Below are 16,605 nucleotides of genomic sequence, written 5' to 3'. Positions count from 1 at the left end.
TCATGGAGAATGAGTTAGTTCATGGTTAGCCCTGGTGCTGCAGGGAAAAGGCACCACTGGTGAGCGTAGAAGGAGTTCAGTGTTGTGATTCTTTGTTTTCCCTCGCTTCCATTGTATGTTTTGTGCAGCATTGTCTGATTCATAGAGTGCATCTTGTCTGAATGTTAGGTGGTGCTGCAGAAGTGTGAGTGAGAGCAGAAGTAAAGGGCTTTGCTGCCAGACAGGTCAAAGAGGCGCTCGCTTCCCCTTTACCTAAGCTGGAGTTCTTGGTGCTGCTTCCCTTCCCTTCAGACTTAGAGCTTGTGTTTGTATTTCGTGTAATGCTCGATGTGCTTGTGCCAGGTCTGTCCTGCTATGTTGTGGAGGTGGGTTAGGTCTGTTCTGAGTTCTCTGGGGTGGTCAGGACACTGGGGTTTATAAATAATGTGATGTGAGAGTAGCTGCTTAACAATCTCTGGGTCTTGGACCGCGAATCTCTCCAGAATCTGTGAGCTCAGTTCCCAATGATACCACAGGCTGATACAGGTGTGTCATCTCCTTAGCATGTGTTTCTGCATGAGACAAACATGTTTTGCTTCTATGTTGATGTCTATCTCCCAGGTTATCATCAAACCGGTTTCATTTGCCACAAGTCTTGATTGAGAAATCTGGGCTTAAGCCCCCACCCAGAAACACCCAGTGTCTGAGCTACCCTGTCTTGGCCTGCAATGATAATACCTTTGATGTGATCTTCACCTCCTGGAATAATATTGTAGGTGAGCAAGTGGAACACACTAACACAGTGAACTGACAAGCTAGAAGAATTTGAAAAGAAATTATTTACTGACAGTGCCAGGAATATTTCTTAAGATGGATGCTGTTGTCCTTTGTGTGCAGGCTGCTACTATGTCTGCATCTCCTCAATCCTCAGTTGCCAGGTTATGAGCATGAAGACAGTTGTGCCCTTTGTAGTAAGAAGTTAAAAAACCCATTAGTTAGTGTAAGGACAAGCAAGTATCTGCATCTGTCCAACAACTGAGTGAATTCTCTCTGACTCGGGTTTTCTAATGTTAGATTCCTTGGCAGTTGGGACACTAAAACCAACTACTGTCTGCTTAGATGCCAGGATAGTCTTACAAATGAAGGCCTTTTGGGTCTGGCTTGCTACTGTTGGTAATGTGAGGAGAGGAAAACAAAACAGGAGGAACACTGTATCAAGAGGACAGATGCTTTAATTTAAACAAAGATCAGTAATACTTCAACAGAGAAACTAGCATCTCCCATTTTGGGGTTTTCATGGGATAACCCCTCTGTGTCAGTTGCAATATGTGGTATTGATCTACAAGGGAAGAGAAAATGAAATATTAGCTCTATCTAAATCAGTCTTATAGAAGTAAAATATTCCAAAATAAGTGATCCCTGAAGTGTTCTTTCTATTATCAGCAGTCACCTCCATGTACCTCACCCTCCTCAGAGGGACTGCAGTCACCAAAATAATGTAGCATCATGGAAAACAACATAAAAAAATTGCAAAGAAATTGACAGTAGATTGCAAGCCCCTATACCAATCCCTACACCCATATTCTACTGCTAAATAGAAATCTTTCGGATTTTTATGAGATGAATTAGTTCCCAGTGTGAATCCTTAAGGGTGTTTTCTTATTAGTTCAACGATTTTACGATACATTTTCTCAGTTGCATCAAGGCCCCAGACGAAATCAAGATGTCCCCAAGCAGGAAAATGCTCATGGTAAATGAGATTAGTTATCCGAGGAAGCAGTTTTGCCATATCTTTTGTATCTGCAAGTTTGTCTTGTCCACCACTCCAAAGAGCAACTGGTGTGCTTGTCTTCTCTATTTTGTATGCAGGAGGAGTAGACTGTAAGAAAGGGAGGAGACCTGAGTGAATGCTGCTGTGTCAGAAGTTGTGTTCAGAGAAAGGATTCTGTGCAAGCAGAATCTTTCCCTTCTGCACTCACTACAAAAAAAACAGTAATGATGAAGGCCACCAACATAGTGTCCATTTCCCGAACCCCATTCCCTGTTGACCATGAAAGAAAACAACCTATCCTATTCCTGTGTCTTTCTGTAATAAATGGCTCTGAGTTGTCCTGCAGTTTGACATCTGCTTGTGCCCTTCAGTGGTGGGGATATGGAAAAAGCAGTGTCTGTGTTTATCAGGCAAGGACTGCAATGTTGTTGTTTATATGTGTCCCATTTTTGGCTTATGTAGGGTCCTCTTCATGCCTTTAAGGGGTGTGGAGTGAAAGACTTTTAACTGAATTGTTCCAGACTTCACTTGACACTCTCTCTAGGTCACAAGTGTTGCTACCGATGGAGTGACAGCGCATGAGCGTACTTGCCTTGCCTGTCATCGCAGAGGAAATCAAGGAAACACAGAAGAGTAGAGTGGGGATCTTCTCAGACCTGAGCCAAATGACTTAATACAGGATTGTCAGTTGTCTATGGGGTGGTAAGGGACCACGCACAAGATGCTTTTAAATTAACCCATTATTTACGTGTGGTACTGTTCTCTTCTCATTTTTGGGCAGTTTCCTAACCACCCCAAGTATTGGGAATAGATTTGCCCATTCCAAAATTTAAACTTCAGTATTTAAAGGCTGTATGTGTGGACGGAAGGTGTCTGAGAAATTTTGAGAGTCTTTCTCCACCTGTAAAATGATGTGTCACTTATAAAATAACCTGCCCTGACTCAGAAAACACCCTATGAGTCAACTGATCTGATCAAAACTCAAAAACTTGTCAGGTACATTATTGGTGTTGCAGGAGGAGTGCAGCACTTTGGAGTACTGAGGAGTCAGTAACCAAAGCTCATACTGAACAAGTCGTGTCTGTCTCCTTTTTTCCATACAGGATACGTTAGTTAACCACAGCAGCAGAAGTCTCCACTGTGCTATACCGAATCATCATGTCTGGTTTATTTTTGTGGTAAGTAGCTTCCCAAAACCAAAGTATGCATTTGCACTTTGTTTGTTTGTTTGTCTGATTTGTTCCCATTTCAGTATTTAGCCAAAGGGCAGACCTTGAGAATTATTGGGGAAGTGAAGAGCTCCATAATGATCCAGTCCTAGGACTTGAGTGTTGCGCAGACCACTCTCTCCCTCGTTAGCGCTCATAGGTGCTAAAATGTGAACTTTTCTCTTCTTAGTTTTGCCAGAACCCGAGGGTGAGTTTTCAGGAAAACTGTGTTGCCTTACCTGGTTGTATTTCTTCATGTTTTCCTTAGGGCCATAGTCATAAGCTTGAAACTGGTCTGCACATGCCATCTGTTGATATTGTAACAAGGACAGATAAAATGAAAGTGTTAAGAGACAGTGTGCAGGAGGTGTTTTCTTGCCTGTGATTGAAACCAAGGCTCAGGCAGTGCACAGACTTCCAGAGACACTGAGGATGGATCACAGGGTGAGCAGGTTCATCACCTTTCCCATTGCTAACATTCCCTCCTGATCCTCAGCCATCATCCTTGGTATGTTCTGCTATTAAAATTTCACTTGACTGTTGTAGTTAGCTAAAGTTGGGGTCCCTGTTTGTGATACAGAGGTATGTCAGGGCTATTACTAGTCTAGTCTATATGATACCTCCTCACACGTCTTGTCTTTTGCGTGTCATTTTTGTCTGGTCTGCTCACAGTAGCAGCAAAATTTCCAGAGGCTCTGTGCTGCTTGCAAGTGTTTGACTACTGGGAGCAGGATGTGCTTAGCTTAAGACTAAACTGTTGTCTTCTTGAATGTGCCTTGTCTAAAAGGAAAAACAAACAAATGAAACCAAACAACAACAACAACAACATAATAATAAAAGACAAATCTGTCTTACTGAAAACATGTATGTTTGGTTTTTTTTTTCCAGACCTTGAAGTAACTGAGGATATGATAGAAATCTGCTAGTTTGTTTTCTGGCTCTGGGTTCCAGTGGTCTGGATCCTGGGAATTTTAGTCAGGGGTGTGTGCAGGAGCATGCATAAATTTAAGTGTTGGCAGATGTGGCCACAATTCTGTGCACAAACAGCTGTGTGTTTCTGAGCTGATGCTTTCTTGCCCGGGTTTGATTTGGAGCATAGGCAGAACAAGCTTAAGTCTGAGAGTGGCGTAAGATGCCAGAAGAAGAGGCAGTTCCCCACACTGCTGTTGTGCCAGCAGAAGCGCTTGTGTGGTTAACTGGCTTTGGGAGGTGATCCAGGCTGCAATTAGCCCTCTGGGAGAAAAGCTTTAACCTGCATTATTTCTTTGTCTGGCTCATCCCTGCCCGCTCAAGTTTCCACTATCCTCCTACTGCCTGCCAAGTGCCTGGACCATGCTCACGTTCCCTTCCGCAGCTCTCAAGGCAAAGATGTACATAACTAAAGCTGACGCCTGGAAGCCATTGGAGCCCAGCATGCAGAGCAGCCTGATGCGCCCAGGGGAAATCTCAGTGCCTGATGCCAAAGGGGCAATTCAGGCAAAGTCTGGTGAGTCATGGGAAGCAGTGCTCCCTCTGTGGCAGGTGTTCAGGGCAGCATGTGAGAAGATGTGATGGGCAGTTTCCCAGATCTGTTGCCTGTGGACTTTCCTGGGGGCTGTTGGCTGCATACAAAAGCAGTAGTAAGAGTCTGTTTATACATCAGTGCACAGTTATACCTGATGCCAATGAAGAAAGTTTTGTACTGATGTTCCAGCAGGATGATGTGCTATGTATACATCCATTCGACTCTGGAGAGAAAATAGAAGTGTTAGAAAGGTAGTGATGTGGTGTTGTGACAGAATAATGCTGTGAGGGACATGAGACTCAGAAATATGGGATATTACAGTAGGAATGAGTATGTTCATTTTTATCTTTTTGGGAGAATGTTTCCCATGTTAGTCCTTAATTATATGGAAAACATCATTTGGGAGGTGTGGATGACCTTTGTTTTTCTCAGTTTCTGTGATTTGTATGATGCTTTTAAATACTTCTATGCTTATTCATTAGAGGAGGATTATTTATAGAGTGTCTGCTCAAGCATAATGAGGCAACGTATATGGGAGCTTTTTATGGGAACACTTGTTAAATAGTCTGAAAGACCAAAGGCCACTGGAGAACAGAGACATGGAAGGGCTACAAGAAAAAAAAAAGTAGCATCCAGAGTACAGAAATGAGATCTTGCTGTTGAGAGAAGTGCGAAGAAACAGCTTTGAATTTTGGCTGGAAATGTTTTGATGTGTAGCAACCAAAAAGAAACAATCTCTTACATTCAGATGATCTGCGTGTCTTCCTATTTAGGAAGGAAAATTGTACAAAACAAAAAAGATCATTCTCCATTCATTTCTCCATTGTAAAAGGTTTGGTATCTGTCCAACTTTTCTTGGGCTTATCCCCAGAAGAGAGGACACTGAGGGACATCATTGCAAGATGGGACCGTTCTGAATTCTGCCTTTCTTCCTTGTGTGATATGGATGTGTCAGGTGGCACATCTCATCATTAGCTGAGGTCCTAGTGGGCATTACTTGAAAACCCCCATACATTTCTCTATGTCCCTGCAAGAGTATATAGACATAAGGCAGAAAAATTGTTTGCCTTCAAAATTACTTTAGCTTTTGTTGTATTTAGGGTTTCTTGGACATGCTTACCGTGTTCAGATTTTTTATGCTGCCTCCACCTAGGTAGCAGAGCACACAGCCACAAACTTTTCCCAGAGATTTGCAGAACAGTGTTAGAGGCCCTTTCAGCAGTTCATTCTGGTGAAGAGCACCTTTGCAGCCAAGTAGTAACTAAGGGGAGGAAAAGTGCAAATTTTTTTTTCTTGTTGCAGGATTATTTTGTGCAGACAACTCTCCCTCTCTCTTCTCTAATAGCCTTGACTCTTAACTAAGGTGGCTGAAACTGCTTCCCATCCCAGTGTCCTTTAAAGTGTGTTTTTTTCCGAGTGCACACCACATGTTCTTCCTGCTTCTTCTTATTAGGCATGAGTCCTTGAGGTCACTATCCCTCTGGCTTTAGTGCACTGACCTCAGCGAGAAAGGGCAGCTGGCTGCAGTCACGACTGTAGAGTAAAGGAAGTCGCTTTTTGGCCTAATATTTATTCCAAGCAGGTGCACAAACTGTACCATGAGTATTGCTACTAAGAGGGAGCAGAAAAATGAAAATGGTGTAGGTCTGGATTCTCTATAGTCACTTAATAGGTACAGCTTGGATAGAAAGAGGATCTGCTCCTGCAGTTTGCCATAACATACAGCACCCAAAATTTCCACCATTCCCAGCAAATTCTATTAAATTGACAAATTCTGGTGTGAAATAGGTATTTCCCTTTAAGTTTCATTTATCATTTTACAAGTAAATATTTCATGAGCAAAACTGAACTGCATGTCTAATAAAATTAAGATGTGAAATATCTTATTTGCAGTTTCCTAGTAGTGCTTAAGGCTACATTTAGTAGACTACGTTAGACTTCTTTTACTTTGGTATTTATGAGCTTCCTTTAAAAATGTTTGAATGAATAATGGTAGAAGTATGCCTTCTATTTTAAAGAAGTTGCAGAAGAGCTACCACGTAAAGCCTTGCAGCCTAGCTCTTTGGAAGCCTGAAGTCTAACAGCGCTGTCAGAAGTCTGAGACACTGAATTAATTCTTCACTCACCATCCCCTTTAAATCAGTGTAGGTCAAGTGAGTCCGGTAGAAACAAAGCAGAGAATTGTCTTTTAGAAAGAAGAATGACATACCCTGATCAGTGGTGGGGGAAGACGTGCAAGCGTTACCAGAGGACTGGTAGCATGTGTGACTGTAGTTACTGGTGCCAAAGCAAAGAACACTTTCACTCTTTGAGCCAACTCAGGAAAAGTAGAAAATGCTATGAAGCCTGTAAGCAGAGAAGACACAAGTCAATTAGTGAAGAGATCTCCACAGATCAAATAAATAAAAAAGAAGTGGGCAGCAAAGAAGTGAGACTAGATTAGCAGCCCATGGGCTGTTGTCCATTTCTGTGCTGCAGACCTAAGGGAAGAGTTTGATTCTTGAAACTTTTATTTGGGAGATGGGGTTCATTTTAAGGATACAGGTTCATCAGAGCACGTCCAGATATTGATTTTCTCAGCACTGATTATTTTGTGTTAAGGCCAGTTTTGGGAAGAAGATGTATGAATCAGATTTTCTTAATTCAAATTCCCTCTAAAGTTCCCCAAACTCTAAAAAGATAGTGAGTTTTTCATCTTGCAAACTCTAAAAGGCTGTATATGTTTATTCCGGCAGGCAGTAATACCATAATTATCTGAAGATTAAGAGCAGAAATTTTGCTTGTAACTAGGTGCGAACAAGTGAGAGTGCACGAACACATAATGGAAGACTATAAGGAAGGAAGGAAGGACAAAAAGGCTGCATCCATCCTGTTTTCTGAACATGTCTAAATTTCTCCAAACATGAATTTGGTCAGAACTTTAACTGGTTGCCTAAAACATAAGGATCTAAAGACAAAGAAGGTGATGCCTTGGCCTAAATGATTTGTTCTACAGAGACCCTTTAAATGCACAAATGAGAGGAAAGCAAAATAATTGTCTGAGAATGCAGACATATGCTGCTTCCCCTCTTTTTCTTCTCTGTTTCTGAGTGTATTTTTGTAAAAGGACAATGGCACACCATGGCATAAACCCCAGTACGTATTAATGGATCTTACATATAAATCATAAATGCTAATAGCAACTGGTTTGGACCCAAACAGGCCTAACATTACCTGCAGCTGAAGCCTCTGAGTGACCAGCATAATATACGTTCTTCTGTCCAGTTTTATTCATGATGAAGTACAGCTCTGCTGGAATATCATATTTACCTATCTCATCGAAGCTGCAGGGGAGAAACAGAAAAATAATAATTCAGCTGTGACAATGTGAGTTACTGAATGTCACTTTTGTTCATTGCACCAAGCAGGACCCACAGAAAGACGAAGCTGCACACTTTGTCTGCATTCTTGCTTGAGTTGGGGAAAGGGGTAGAGGGTCCCAGCTGTACTGCCAGGCTGCCTGACACCTTGGGCTCTCTGCAGAGGAGGTTTTGCCCATTAGCTGAGGCTCTTGCAGAACTTAGCTTAATCTTTGCTCTCATCAGCATGGGTTAAAAAAAAGAAAAAAAATTCTCTCTCAGTTGTGACAGATCAGATTTCTCAACTGAGCTGAGAAGTCTCCCCTCATGTCTGCACTTGAGACATGGTATCTGGTGGGAGACTTTAAGGTTATAGATGCCTCCTTTTCCCTTTCCCTGAAGGAACCAGCAGCTTGTATGGACAAAAGTGACCTGTGTACTTCCAGCTTTGCTTTTGTATGTGCTGATTCCAGAAGGACCTGTCCTAATCACGTAGCCAAGCCCTTCTTCTGACCTGCCCTCCCCCACTACCATACCCAGAAGAGGCTTCATTTGGGGAAAAGAGTTGGTCAAGTCTGCTTACATGTTGGATGTCTCACTGGAAGTCAGACTGTGTGAAAACCAGCAGGGTTTTTATCTAATCCAAAAGGGGATTTTTTTGTATAACCAGAAAGGGAAAGGTGCTACATTCCAATATTAACTGCCCAATCTTGCTAGTCCCCTGAAAGTTGCTCTCTTTAGTAATTCTTTCTCCACAGAGTACCTGAACTGCCAGAACTCCTTCTGGCAGGGCTTAAGGGTCTTGTGTTTTGAAGACCAAGTGTTCCCTCGGCTGTTTCCTAACCAGACGTCGAAGCCAGCATCTGCAAGGATGAAGCCTAGGCTGTTGTTGGGCAGGTTAGAAATCCAGTGAATACAATCTCCGAAAGCACCATGCTGTAGCAGGATGGCAGGCTTTTTTCCTGAAAAAGAAAAGGTTTTTCTTATACTGTAGTAGTAAGTAATATGTATTTAAAACTGGGGTGCAGATTCTGGTTCTGTGGGATTTTTTAACCTATATAAGAATTCAGGCCACTTCCTCTCTAGGTGCTCTTGCTGAGATGGAAAGATATGGAATATGCCATTGCATGTACAAAGGGTAAACATGGGGGACCCACGTAAGAGTTGGCTCTCCGACTTTCCTTATTTCCCATAACTGTGTCATACCTGTATTTTGGCTGTTCCTCCCAGCAGGAATTCTGTAGACAGCAAGAATGTATCCATCCTTTGTGGTAACTTGATATTCCTCACTGGGATATCCGTGATATCTGATAATTTCAGTCTGTGGGAAGTCAAAGGAGAGCTTGTTAATATGCACGTGCAACATAGAGATGGGTGGAGAAGATGTCTAGATGATGCTTCTGTCTAGGAACGTAAAGTTAGCCAAGAACGTACCAGGAAGATGAATATGATAACATATTACTGGCTTCTTCATTTCTGCTCTGTACTGGTAGGAAGGGACCCAAAAGAGATTCCTGCAGGACAGTACAATCCGTGCCTTGCTCTTTTGGGAATGATGATGTATATGCTACTTTTCTGGGTGCATGTCTGTTCTCTTAGACTTTGGGAATGGTGCTATTAAACAGCTTGGATAAAGCTGTCCTGCTTTGGACAGTAACCAAGCTGAGCAGCGTGGAAGTGGGCTGTTCTGTGATTGCAATGCAAGGCTCCTGGCCACAGGGAACATGGCTGAGAATAAATATTGCAGGTTGTGTAAAGTGATACATTCAAGTCTTCTTCAGACTTACTTAGGTGGTAGTTGTCTGGTATTTGACCCCATATTATAGGACAAAGCAGAAGTGTCCAGAGTGACTCTCCTTTTGGGAGATAGTTGGTCAAGTTTTCCAAGGCTGATACAGATACGCCGTTTTAGAGAGCAAACATGCAGCAGTATGCCCAAAGATGTGGGTTTTGGGTGATAATGAATCCTTTCTTGCCAGAGTGTGGTTAGGCAAGCCAGGCAGTGTGGATGTCACATTACAAACTTGCTCACAGCAGCACCTATTATGCTCTTGCCACTCCCGTGAGGAAATCATTGGTGATTCAGAGCAAGGGGTCTTGGATTCCTTTGTGTTGTGAGAATCTGCTGTTTGATGAAGGGATTCGTCCTCCCTTGCCACTGTACTGAGGAAACAGGTTGTTAGAGAAAGTGAAGATTTTGCTTCCCTTGAGACTAGAAACCAGGCTTTGCCTCCACTGCAAAGGATTTTTTCTCTCTGGCAGCTCAGACTGGATAGGAGCGCCAAGGTTTCTTCTAGGTGGGTGCTCCCTATTACGGTGCTGGAGTGACACCTTGGAAAGGGCCCTACTTTTAGCCTTCTGACAGGAACTGTTAGTGATGGGGTAGTCATAGTGGTACCTGGAGAGGGAATTTGGAAAGAATGGGAGAGAAAGTGAGCCAACTTACAACATTCATAAAGCATTCGGGGTTGCGAGTCTTCCTGTACTGGCTTTTGTCTGAATTCAGAGTGGAGGGTGTTGTGAATCCTGCTGAAAAGGCAATTGCTTGGGAGCAGAGCAGCAGGAGGAGGCACCGCATCTTGGGGCTGTGTGAAAGAGCACATGCAGGGGTGTTTGCATTAGGAAGAGAATGGCGTGGAATTCCAGAGGAAGACCCAAGTGGGGAGTCTCCTGAAGGTTGCCCAAGGTCTGTTCCCCAAGGGGCTGCCAGAACAAGTACCTGAGTGAGGAGGGGCTGTCTGCAGCTCACCCCATTTAACAGAGGCCAGGAGCGAGTCCAAGGCTCCAAGAGGATGTGGAACCAACCTGGGGGAATATGCTTGTATGATACCAGTGCTAGTTTCTGCCTTGAGTTCCTCCCTTTCTCTCCCATTTATAGTCCTCTGTATAGTAAATCTGTATTTTGGCCACCTGGAGGAAAGATTGTATATTCGTGGTTTTTAGGGTTTGACTGATGGTTACTGGGAAGATTTTCTGAATAGAAATCATAGAGTGTATTCTCTCTAGTTAGTGGCCTGCTTTATGGTTGTAGCTTCCATCGTAATTAGCATAGAGGACAAACAGGTCATAAAACCAGAGTGTATTGTCTGATATATCATGGGGAAGATTTTTAAGATTTGGAGAGCTTGGAAAGGCTGGCCAAAAGATTTGTTTTCTCTGAACTTCTTCATGAAGGAGGGAGTCAATTCTTTTCATTTTTGGTTAAATCTATCATGCACATTGAGTCACTAGAACATTTGAATTAAACCAAAACTGTGATATACCCTTAATTTCAGTGTTGGCATTCAAACTCACTGTAGTCCATCCACTTCGAAGGAGAATACTTCCATTCTTCTGTCAATAGAACAGAAAGCCACCCACTTGTGTGCTCTGGAAGCACCATTTTAGAGTAGATACTCCACTGCTTTCTGCTGTTTTATTCAGTTCAAACAGAAGTAAAACATGTTCCTCTATTTCTGCATGTGAAACACCATTTGGTAACAAAACTGAGAAGTTCAGCTTAAGTCACAGTTTGTTTTTGTACTAAAGGTGAGGCAATGGAATAGCTATATGGTTGCCCTTTTCAGGGTATACTCATATTTACTAGATTGTTAGCTAGTTAAGGTGACGTGTTTTAAGGCACGGCCAGATAAAGTGTTTCTGAATCAGAACTTGTAACTTCAAGGCTTGGCCCACACTGCCTCATCAATTTCAGTGTCTTGACTGTAGGACCCTTGAACAGCAATCTAGTGTTTTTATGTAATGAAACAAGGCCAAAGAGCGGCATTTACCATGGCAAACTGGAATTAACTGAAATATTTAATTTTTAAAAAAGTAGCAGAAGAGACCTGAAAGATACATGGAAATGCCATTTCTGGAGACTTTTGATATTTAATGAAAATAAGCTTTAAACGTTCTAGAAAATCATCAGTGTACTCTTGAGAGAGTCATAATTTTTCTTCCACGTACACTGTAATTGGGACAGAAAGGCACCAGGGCAGAGCAGATGTCAGAATCTCCTGGCTAACTTACAAGCAAAGCTTAAATGCATTGGAACTATGAAAGCAAAATGTCCCATTTATGCACATGCTTTGAATACAGAGATTTTCGCACATCCACAGTGATATTCTTAGGAAAAACCCTAACAAGTAGAACAAAATTAAACTATCAGTTACTCCTTTTTCCATTTGCGCAGGTCAGAGCCTTCTTTTTCACCCCAACTTTAGCAAATATGCACTTTGATGCATAGCATCAGGTGTGCAGATCAGAAAGGATGCAGGCTGTCTGCTCTTACAAGCAACTGCACGAAAGCAAGAGTGCTCATCTTTATGGAAACAGGCAATAGAGAAAGAGACCATGAACACAAATGTACATGCCACTTACCTCTGCTTTGACTGCCTTGCTTGTGTCTTCTGCTGCAGTTCCTAGTCTGTCTCCACTGGAGACTGATTCACTGGCAGAAACCCTTGTCGATAAAAGGAAATAAAAATTCATTTACAAGTGAAAGCAGAGTGCTGTGTGATGTTTGTATATATAGGATTGCATGTATAAGTAAGTGCTGATTTGTCAGTATTTAAGGAGTGGAGTTATTTTTGATAAACAGCATTGTTACATAACATTCTGAAAGACCAAATTGCGCCATGGAGCAGGAGAGGTAAAGAGGCATCTATCTTATGGTTTAGGATATTTAGCAGGAACCTGGGGAATTCTTGTCCCCTGAGGCTGTGACAGGTCTTGGTCTGTATTGCTGCCCGTCTTGAGGAGTGCTGTGACCACATTATTTTGCGTTCTCTGCTGCTGTGGTTTTTACAGAAGCTCGTATGGTCGCTGGTTCTACACCTGTCACTTGTTTTCTGAACCACTGTTTGCAGGTTGCTTGGGGGAAATTCTTCATTGTTAGATCGTCACAGAAAAAAATACAAGTGATTTTAAAGGTGTGTATTTAGCATCATGCAGATATTCCTTAATCTGTTGTTCAGAGAAGAGCACAAAGTGCAAAGACCAGTTTGTCCTGAATGAGCATGCTTCTGTAGGGATTCTCAGGTCTTGAATTAAGTTTGAGAACATTATGTAAATTCTGACTCAGAGAGCATGCTAACACAATTATGTGCTTCCTGCAAGCCATTTTGATGAATTTTGTGAAAACACAGTATGTTTGGAGACCTCAGCCTAACTGCTGAATTAATTGTAGTCAACCTGGGTCTTGGTCCTCGTGGAAACTGGCCTGGTGCAGTGGTGCAGCAAATTCTCTGGACTGTGTGTGCCAATGATAGAATCATAGAATAGTTTAGGTTGGAAAAGATCTTTAAGATCACCAAGTCCAACTGTGAACCTAGCACTGCCAAGTCCACAACCAAACCATGTCCCTAAGAACCTCATCTACGTGTCTTTTAAACATCTCCAGGGATGGTGACTCAACCTTCTCCATGGGCAGCCTGTTCGAATGCTTGATAACCCTTTCCATGAATAATTTTTTCCTAATATCCAATCTAAACCTCCTCTGATGCAACATGAGGCCATTTCCTCTTGTCCTATCACTTGCTACCTGGGAGAAGAGACCAACACCCTCCATGCTCCAGCCTCCTTTCAGGTAGCTGTAGACAGTGATAAGGTCTCCCCTCAGCCTCCTTTTCTCCAGGCTAAACAGCCCCAGTTCTCTCAGCTGCTCCTTTTAAGACTTATGTTCCAGACCACTCACCAGCTTCATTGTCCTTCTCTGAATTCTCTCCTGCACCTCAATGTCTTTCTTGTAGTGGAGGGTCCAAATTGAACACAGGATTTGAGGTGCAGCCTCACCAGCACCAAGTACAGGGAGCCTTAGTCCTACTGGCCACAGTATTCCTGATACGAACCAGGATGCTGTTTGCCTTTTTGGCCACCTGGGCACACTGCTGGCTCATGTTCAGCTGCTGTCAGTCAACAACCCCAGATCTCTTTCTGCCAGGCAATTTTCCAGCCACTCTTCCCCGAGCCTGTAGCACTGCCTGGGGTTGTTGTGACCCAGGTGCAGGACTCAGCACTTGGCCTTGTTGTACCTCATACAACTGGCCTCAGCCCATCGATCCAGTCAGTCCAGATCCCTCCATAGAGCCTTCTGGCCCTGAAGCAGATCAACACTCCCACCCAAACTGGTGTCATCTTCAAACTTGCTGAGAGTGCATCTGATCCCCTCCTCCAGATTGTTGATAAAGATATTGAACTGCACTGGCCCCAATACTGAGCCCTGGGCAACACCACTTGCAACTAGCAACCGACTGGATTTAACTCCATTCACCATCATCATCTGCTGTCTTGTGTGGGCAAATGAAGTGAAGTCAGTCTCTGTTAGTAAACAGAATCCAAGAGTCACCACAAAAACAATTCTGCTTTATAAAGTAGAGTGCAGTCTGTGGAAAGTCCAAAGAAGTGATTTCTGAACAAAAACCATTACAGCTCAGCAAGTTTGATACCCCTAATTAGTGCATGATACAGAAGACTTTCCTCAGCTGTATTCTCAGCTAACACCATAGTACATGTTTTTTGTTGTTGTTTCATAGAATTGTCATCCTGGAACGATGTGCAACATTTTACCTAGTTTTGCCTCATGTTGGAATATGGGATGTATGATATTGTTTCTGGTATTGTTAGTAGGAATCGCGTGAAGAGCAAAAGATAGGTAAACCCACCTGAACAGGGAGAAGAGACAATGTAAGTAATGAATGTAAAAAGAGAATAGGAAAACACAAAACCTGTAAGGTAAATAGAAACTTCCCAGGATGTGCCGTCCTTATTTAGAGAACCGTGCCAGCTGAAATAGGAAATTTCAAAATGTTTCAAAAATATTGGAACAAAACTTTGATGCCCAGGTGGTCTGGCCTACAGCTGTACGTAGCATGAGGTGCCCAAGTTTGTGTTAACTCCCAGTGTCTGCCAGCCCTCTCTAAGGTCCCCCCAAGGTATCCTGTGCCTTGAAACGCATCCCTGATGCTCTGCAGGTGCAGGTGGAGCAGGAGGACAAAGAGGAATGCATGTCTTCCTTTCTCCTTTGGAAACCCTGTAAAACACAAAAGTAGTGTTTGTTTAAGAAATGGTCTATATATGATCTTGGAACCCTCTTCTTCTTCCCAATTACTTTTGTGGTTCTCATCACTTTTCTCCCTGCATTTGCCAGATGATTACCTGTTGTTTGAGCATGTATGGGCAATAAGCTAGCTGTTTATCAAATGCTTCAGTCTGCTGAGGCGTTGCCCAGTCACTATGTTACTTGGCCAGTTTTAAATACCATATAGGACAACACTGATTGTGAAAATGCGTAGACGTGTCAGCGGGTTTGTGCAGATGTACAGGCCCGCTGACTTTTACAGGACTGTTGTGTTCCACATCATGCAGTGCTGCCTGTGAACTGATTATGGGGAACAGGATCTTGGGCAGGCCAGGATCAACTGATATGAGGTACGAGATGCTAGAGCTCAGCCGTAGGGTGGGCTGTAACAGAAGTCTACCAGCAGTAACCACATGATCATCAGGAGGCAAGGGAAGGGCTGGGAAGTCCTGTGCTTTTCGTGTGACACAAGTGGTGCACTGAGTTCAGCTGAAGGTTTTCTAAAATACAGGTTCTGCTCTGTGCCAGGAAGGGTCTTCTTTGTGCTTGATGACGATGTTGAGTTAATCCCATCCTGAACCTGGCATACCAAGGCTCCCTTGGTATGCCACAAGGATGTTGCCTGGGTAGCTACCAGTCTTCTGAGGGGGAGTGTAAGCAGTGATTGTTCCTCTTGTCCAGACACTGGCCATTCCAGGCCTGCACTTCTTGGGAATACATGTTTCTGAGGATGGTTCTGCACACACAACTCCATCAGACCACAGCTTTCTTTCCTGAGAGTAGTATAACTCATGTCATTTGGAGCAGTATTATCTGTAGTGCTTGGAAATTAAGGAGACATGCAATCTTTCCTGTTCTTGATGGAACGTGCTGTTCTGAAGTTTAATTGATTTAATTACCATTATTCTTTCTCTGGTGAATGCCCTTCTGACAAACTTTTACTTCACTTCTGGCTCGCAAGAAACTCTTGGAGTATTATTAAATTCTTTCAAGAAGTAAGAATCACATTTCCTACACAGACTGATTAGTTTGCTAATGCCTTGAGTTTTGGCACCTTTTGGAGAAAAAGGCTTATTCAACAAAAAGAGATTAAAAATTTCAGGGTTCAAATTCTCTTATAAGCATGGTAAAGAACACTAAAGCAAGATGTGAAGCAGAAGTGCTCTAACTACATAGATTTGCATGAATCTTATACCTCATTATGTGTGGGCTGCTCATCTGTTCTCCAGCTAAACCTCTGACCAAAGTAGTCACTTAAGTAGTTTTCAAGAGGACCTGAGATGTGATGCTGGATTAAATGTTAATATTGGGAGAGGTGTTGCCTGAAGTTCTTGCTGTGCTTACTGGAGGAGGCGGTGGTGGGTTTTTTTGTTGTTTTAGTTTTAATATGTTTCCATGTTACCATGCACAGGTGCCAGCAAACTAACACTACAGCCGGTGCTCTACTGCTTTCACCAGAGAAGGATAGAGACAGTATGAGACTTTTGTATTGTACTCCACCTCACTGGAAAATAAATATGGACATTATATGGAAATAAATGTTCTGAAATGTAAGGTACAGGGCTTGGATTGAAGATGGACAGTTACATGCATATATTTTAAGACTTCTTTTAAAAGATACTTGAAATACAGGAAAGATGAATTTAAACTGTAAAGGGAAAAAGATATTTTGGGGTGTCTGCAGACACTTGCAATACGCATGCCCTATTCAGAAAGACCGTCTGAGAGTACAACGGAAATACTAT

The 16,605-nt window shown here is 42.7% G+C and overlaps 1 protein-coding gene across 4 annotated transcripts; it reads right to left on the bottom strand.

Moving 5' to 3' along the window:
- Positions 1-1,230: 1,230 nt before the first annotated feature.
- Positions 1,231-12,236, bottom strand: LOC135990663 (lysosomal acid lipase/cholesteryl ester hydrolase-like). Of its 4 annotated transcripts, none has more exons than XM_065638512.1 (11): positions 12,163-12,217; positions 10,520-10,605; positions 10,247-10,385; positions 9,007-9,121; positions 8,564-8,762; positions 7,676-7,785; positions 6,672-6,808; positions 5,583-5,723; positions 4,614-4,685; positions 3,198-3,266; positions 1,231-1,318 (listed from the first exon to the last, which is right to left on the bottom strand). In XM_065638512.1, exons 3-11 carry the CDS (start codon positions 10,376-10,378, stop codon positions 1,295-1,297), a joined length of 999 nt encoding a protein of 332 aa, XP_065494584.1. In that variant the 5' UTR covers positions 10,379-10,385; positions 10,520-10,605; positions 12,163-12,217; the 3' UTR covers positions 1,231-1,294. The 4 variants fall into 4 exon arrangements, with proteins under 4 accessions (XP_065494584.1, XP_065494581.1, XP_065494582.1 ...); XM_065638509.1 differs by having other exon boundaries at positions 1,237-1,858; XM_065638510.1 differs by lacking the exon at positions 10,520-10,605 and having other exon boundaries at positions 1,237-1,858; positions 12,163-12,236.
- Positions 12,237-16,605: the final 4,369 nt, after the last annotated feature.

Source organism: Caloenas nicobarica, chromosome 7 (assembly GCF_036013445.1).
Source record: "Caloenas nicobarica isolate bCalNic1 chromosome 7, bCalNic1.hap1, whole genome shotgun sequence".
NCBI classification, from domain to species: Eukaryota; Metazoa; Chordata; class Aves; order Columbiformes; family Columbidae; genus Caloenas; species Caloenas nicobarica.
The sequence above is the reverse complement of the archived record's forward strand: the minus strand, read 5'-3'. Positions and strand labels throughout refer to the sequence as shown.

Bases quoted from the DNA above. Each gene is read 5' to 3' on its own strand.
- LOC135990663 (XM_065638510.1), bottom strand. From the start codon at position 10,378: ATGCGGTGCCTCCTCCTGCTGCTCTGCTCCCAAGCAATTGCCTTTTCA. The intron at 9,122-10,246 runs GTAAGTTGGCTC...GACTTCCCACAG, and splicing joins CCGAATGCTTTATGAATGTT to ACTGAAATTATCAGATATCA. The intron at 8,763-9,006 runs GTATGACACAGT...TTTCTTTTTCAG, and splicing joins GAGGAACAGCCAAAATACAG to GAAAAAAGCCTGCCATCCTG.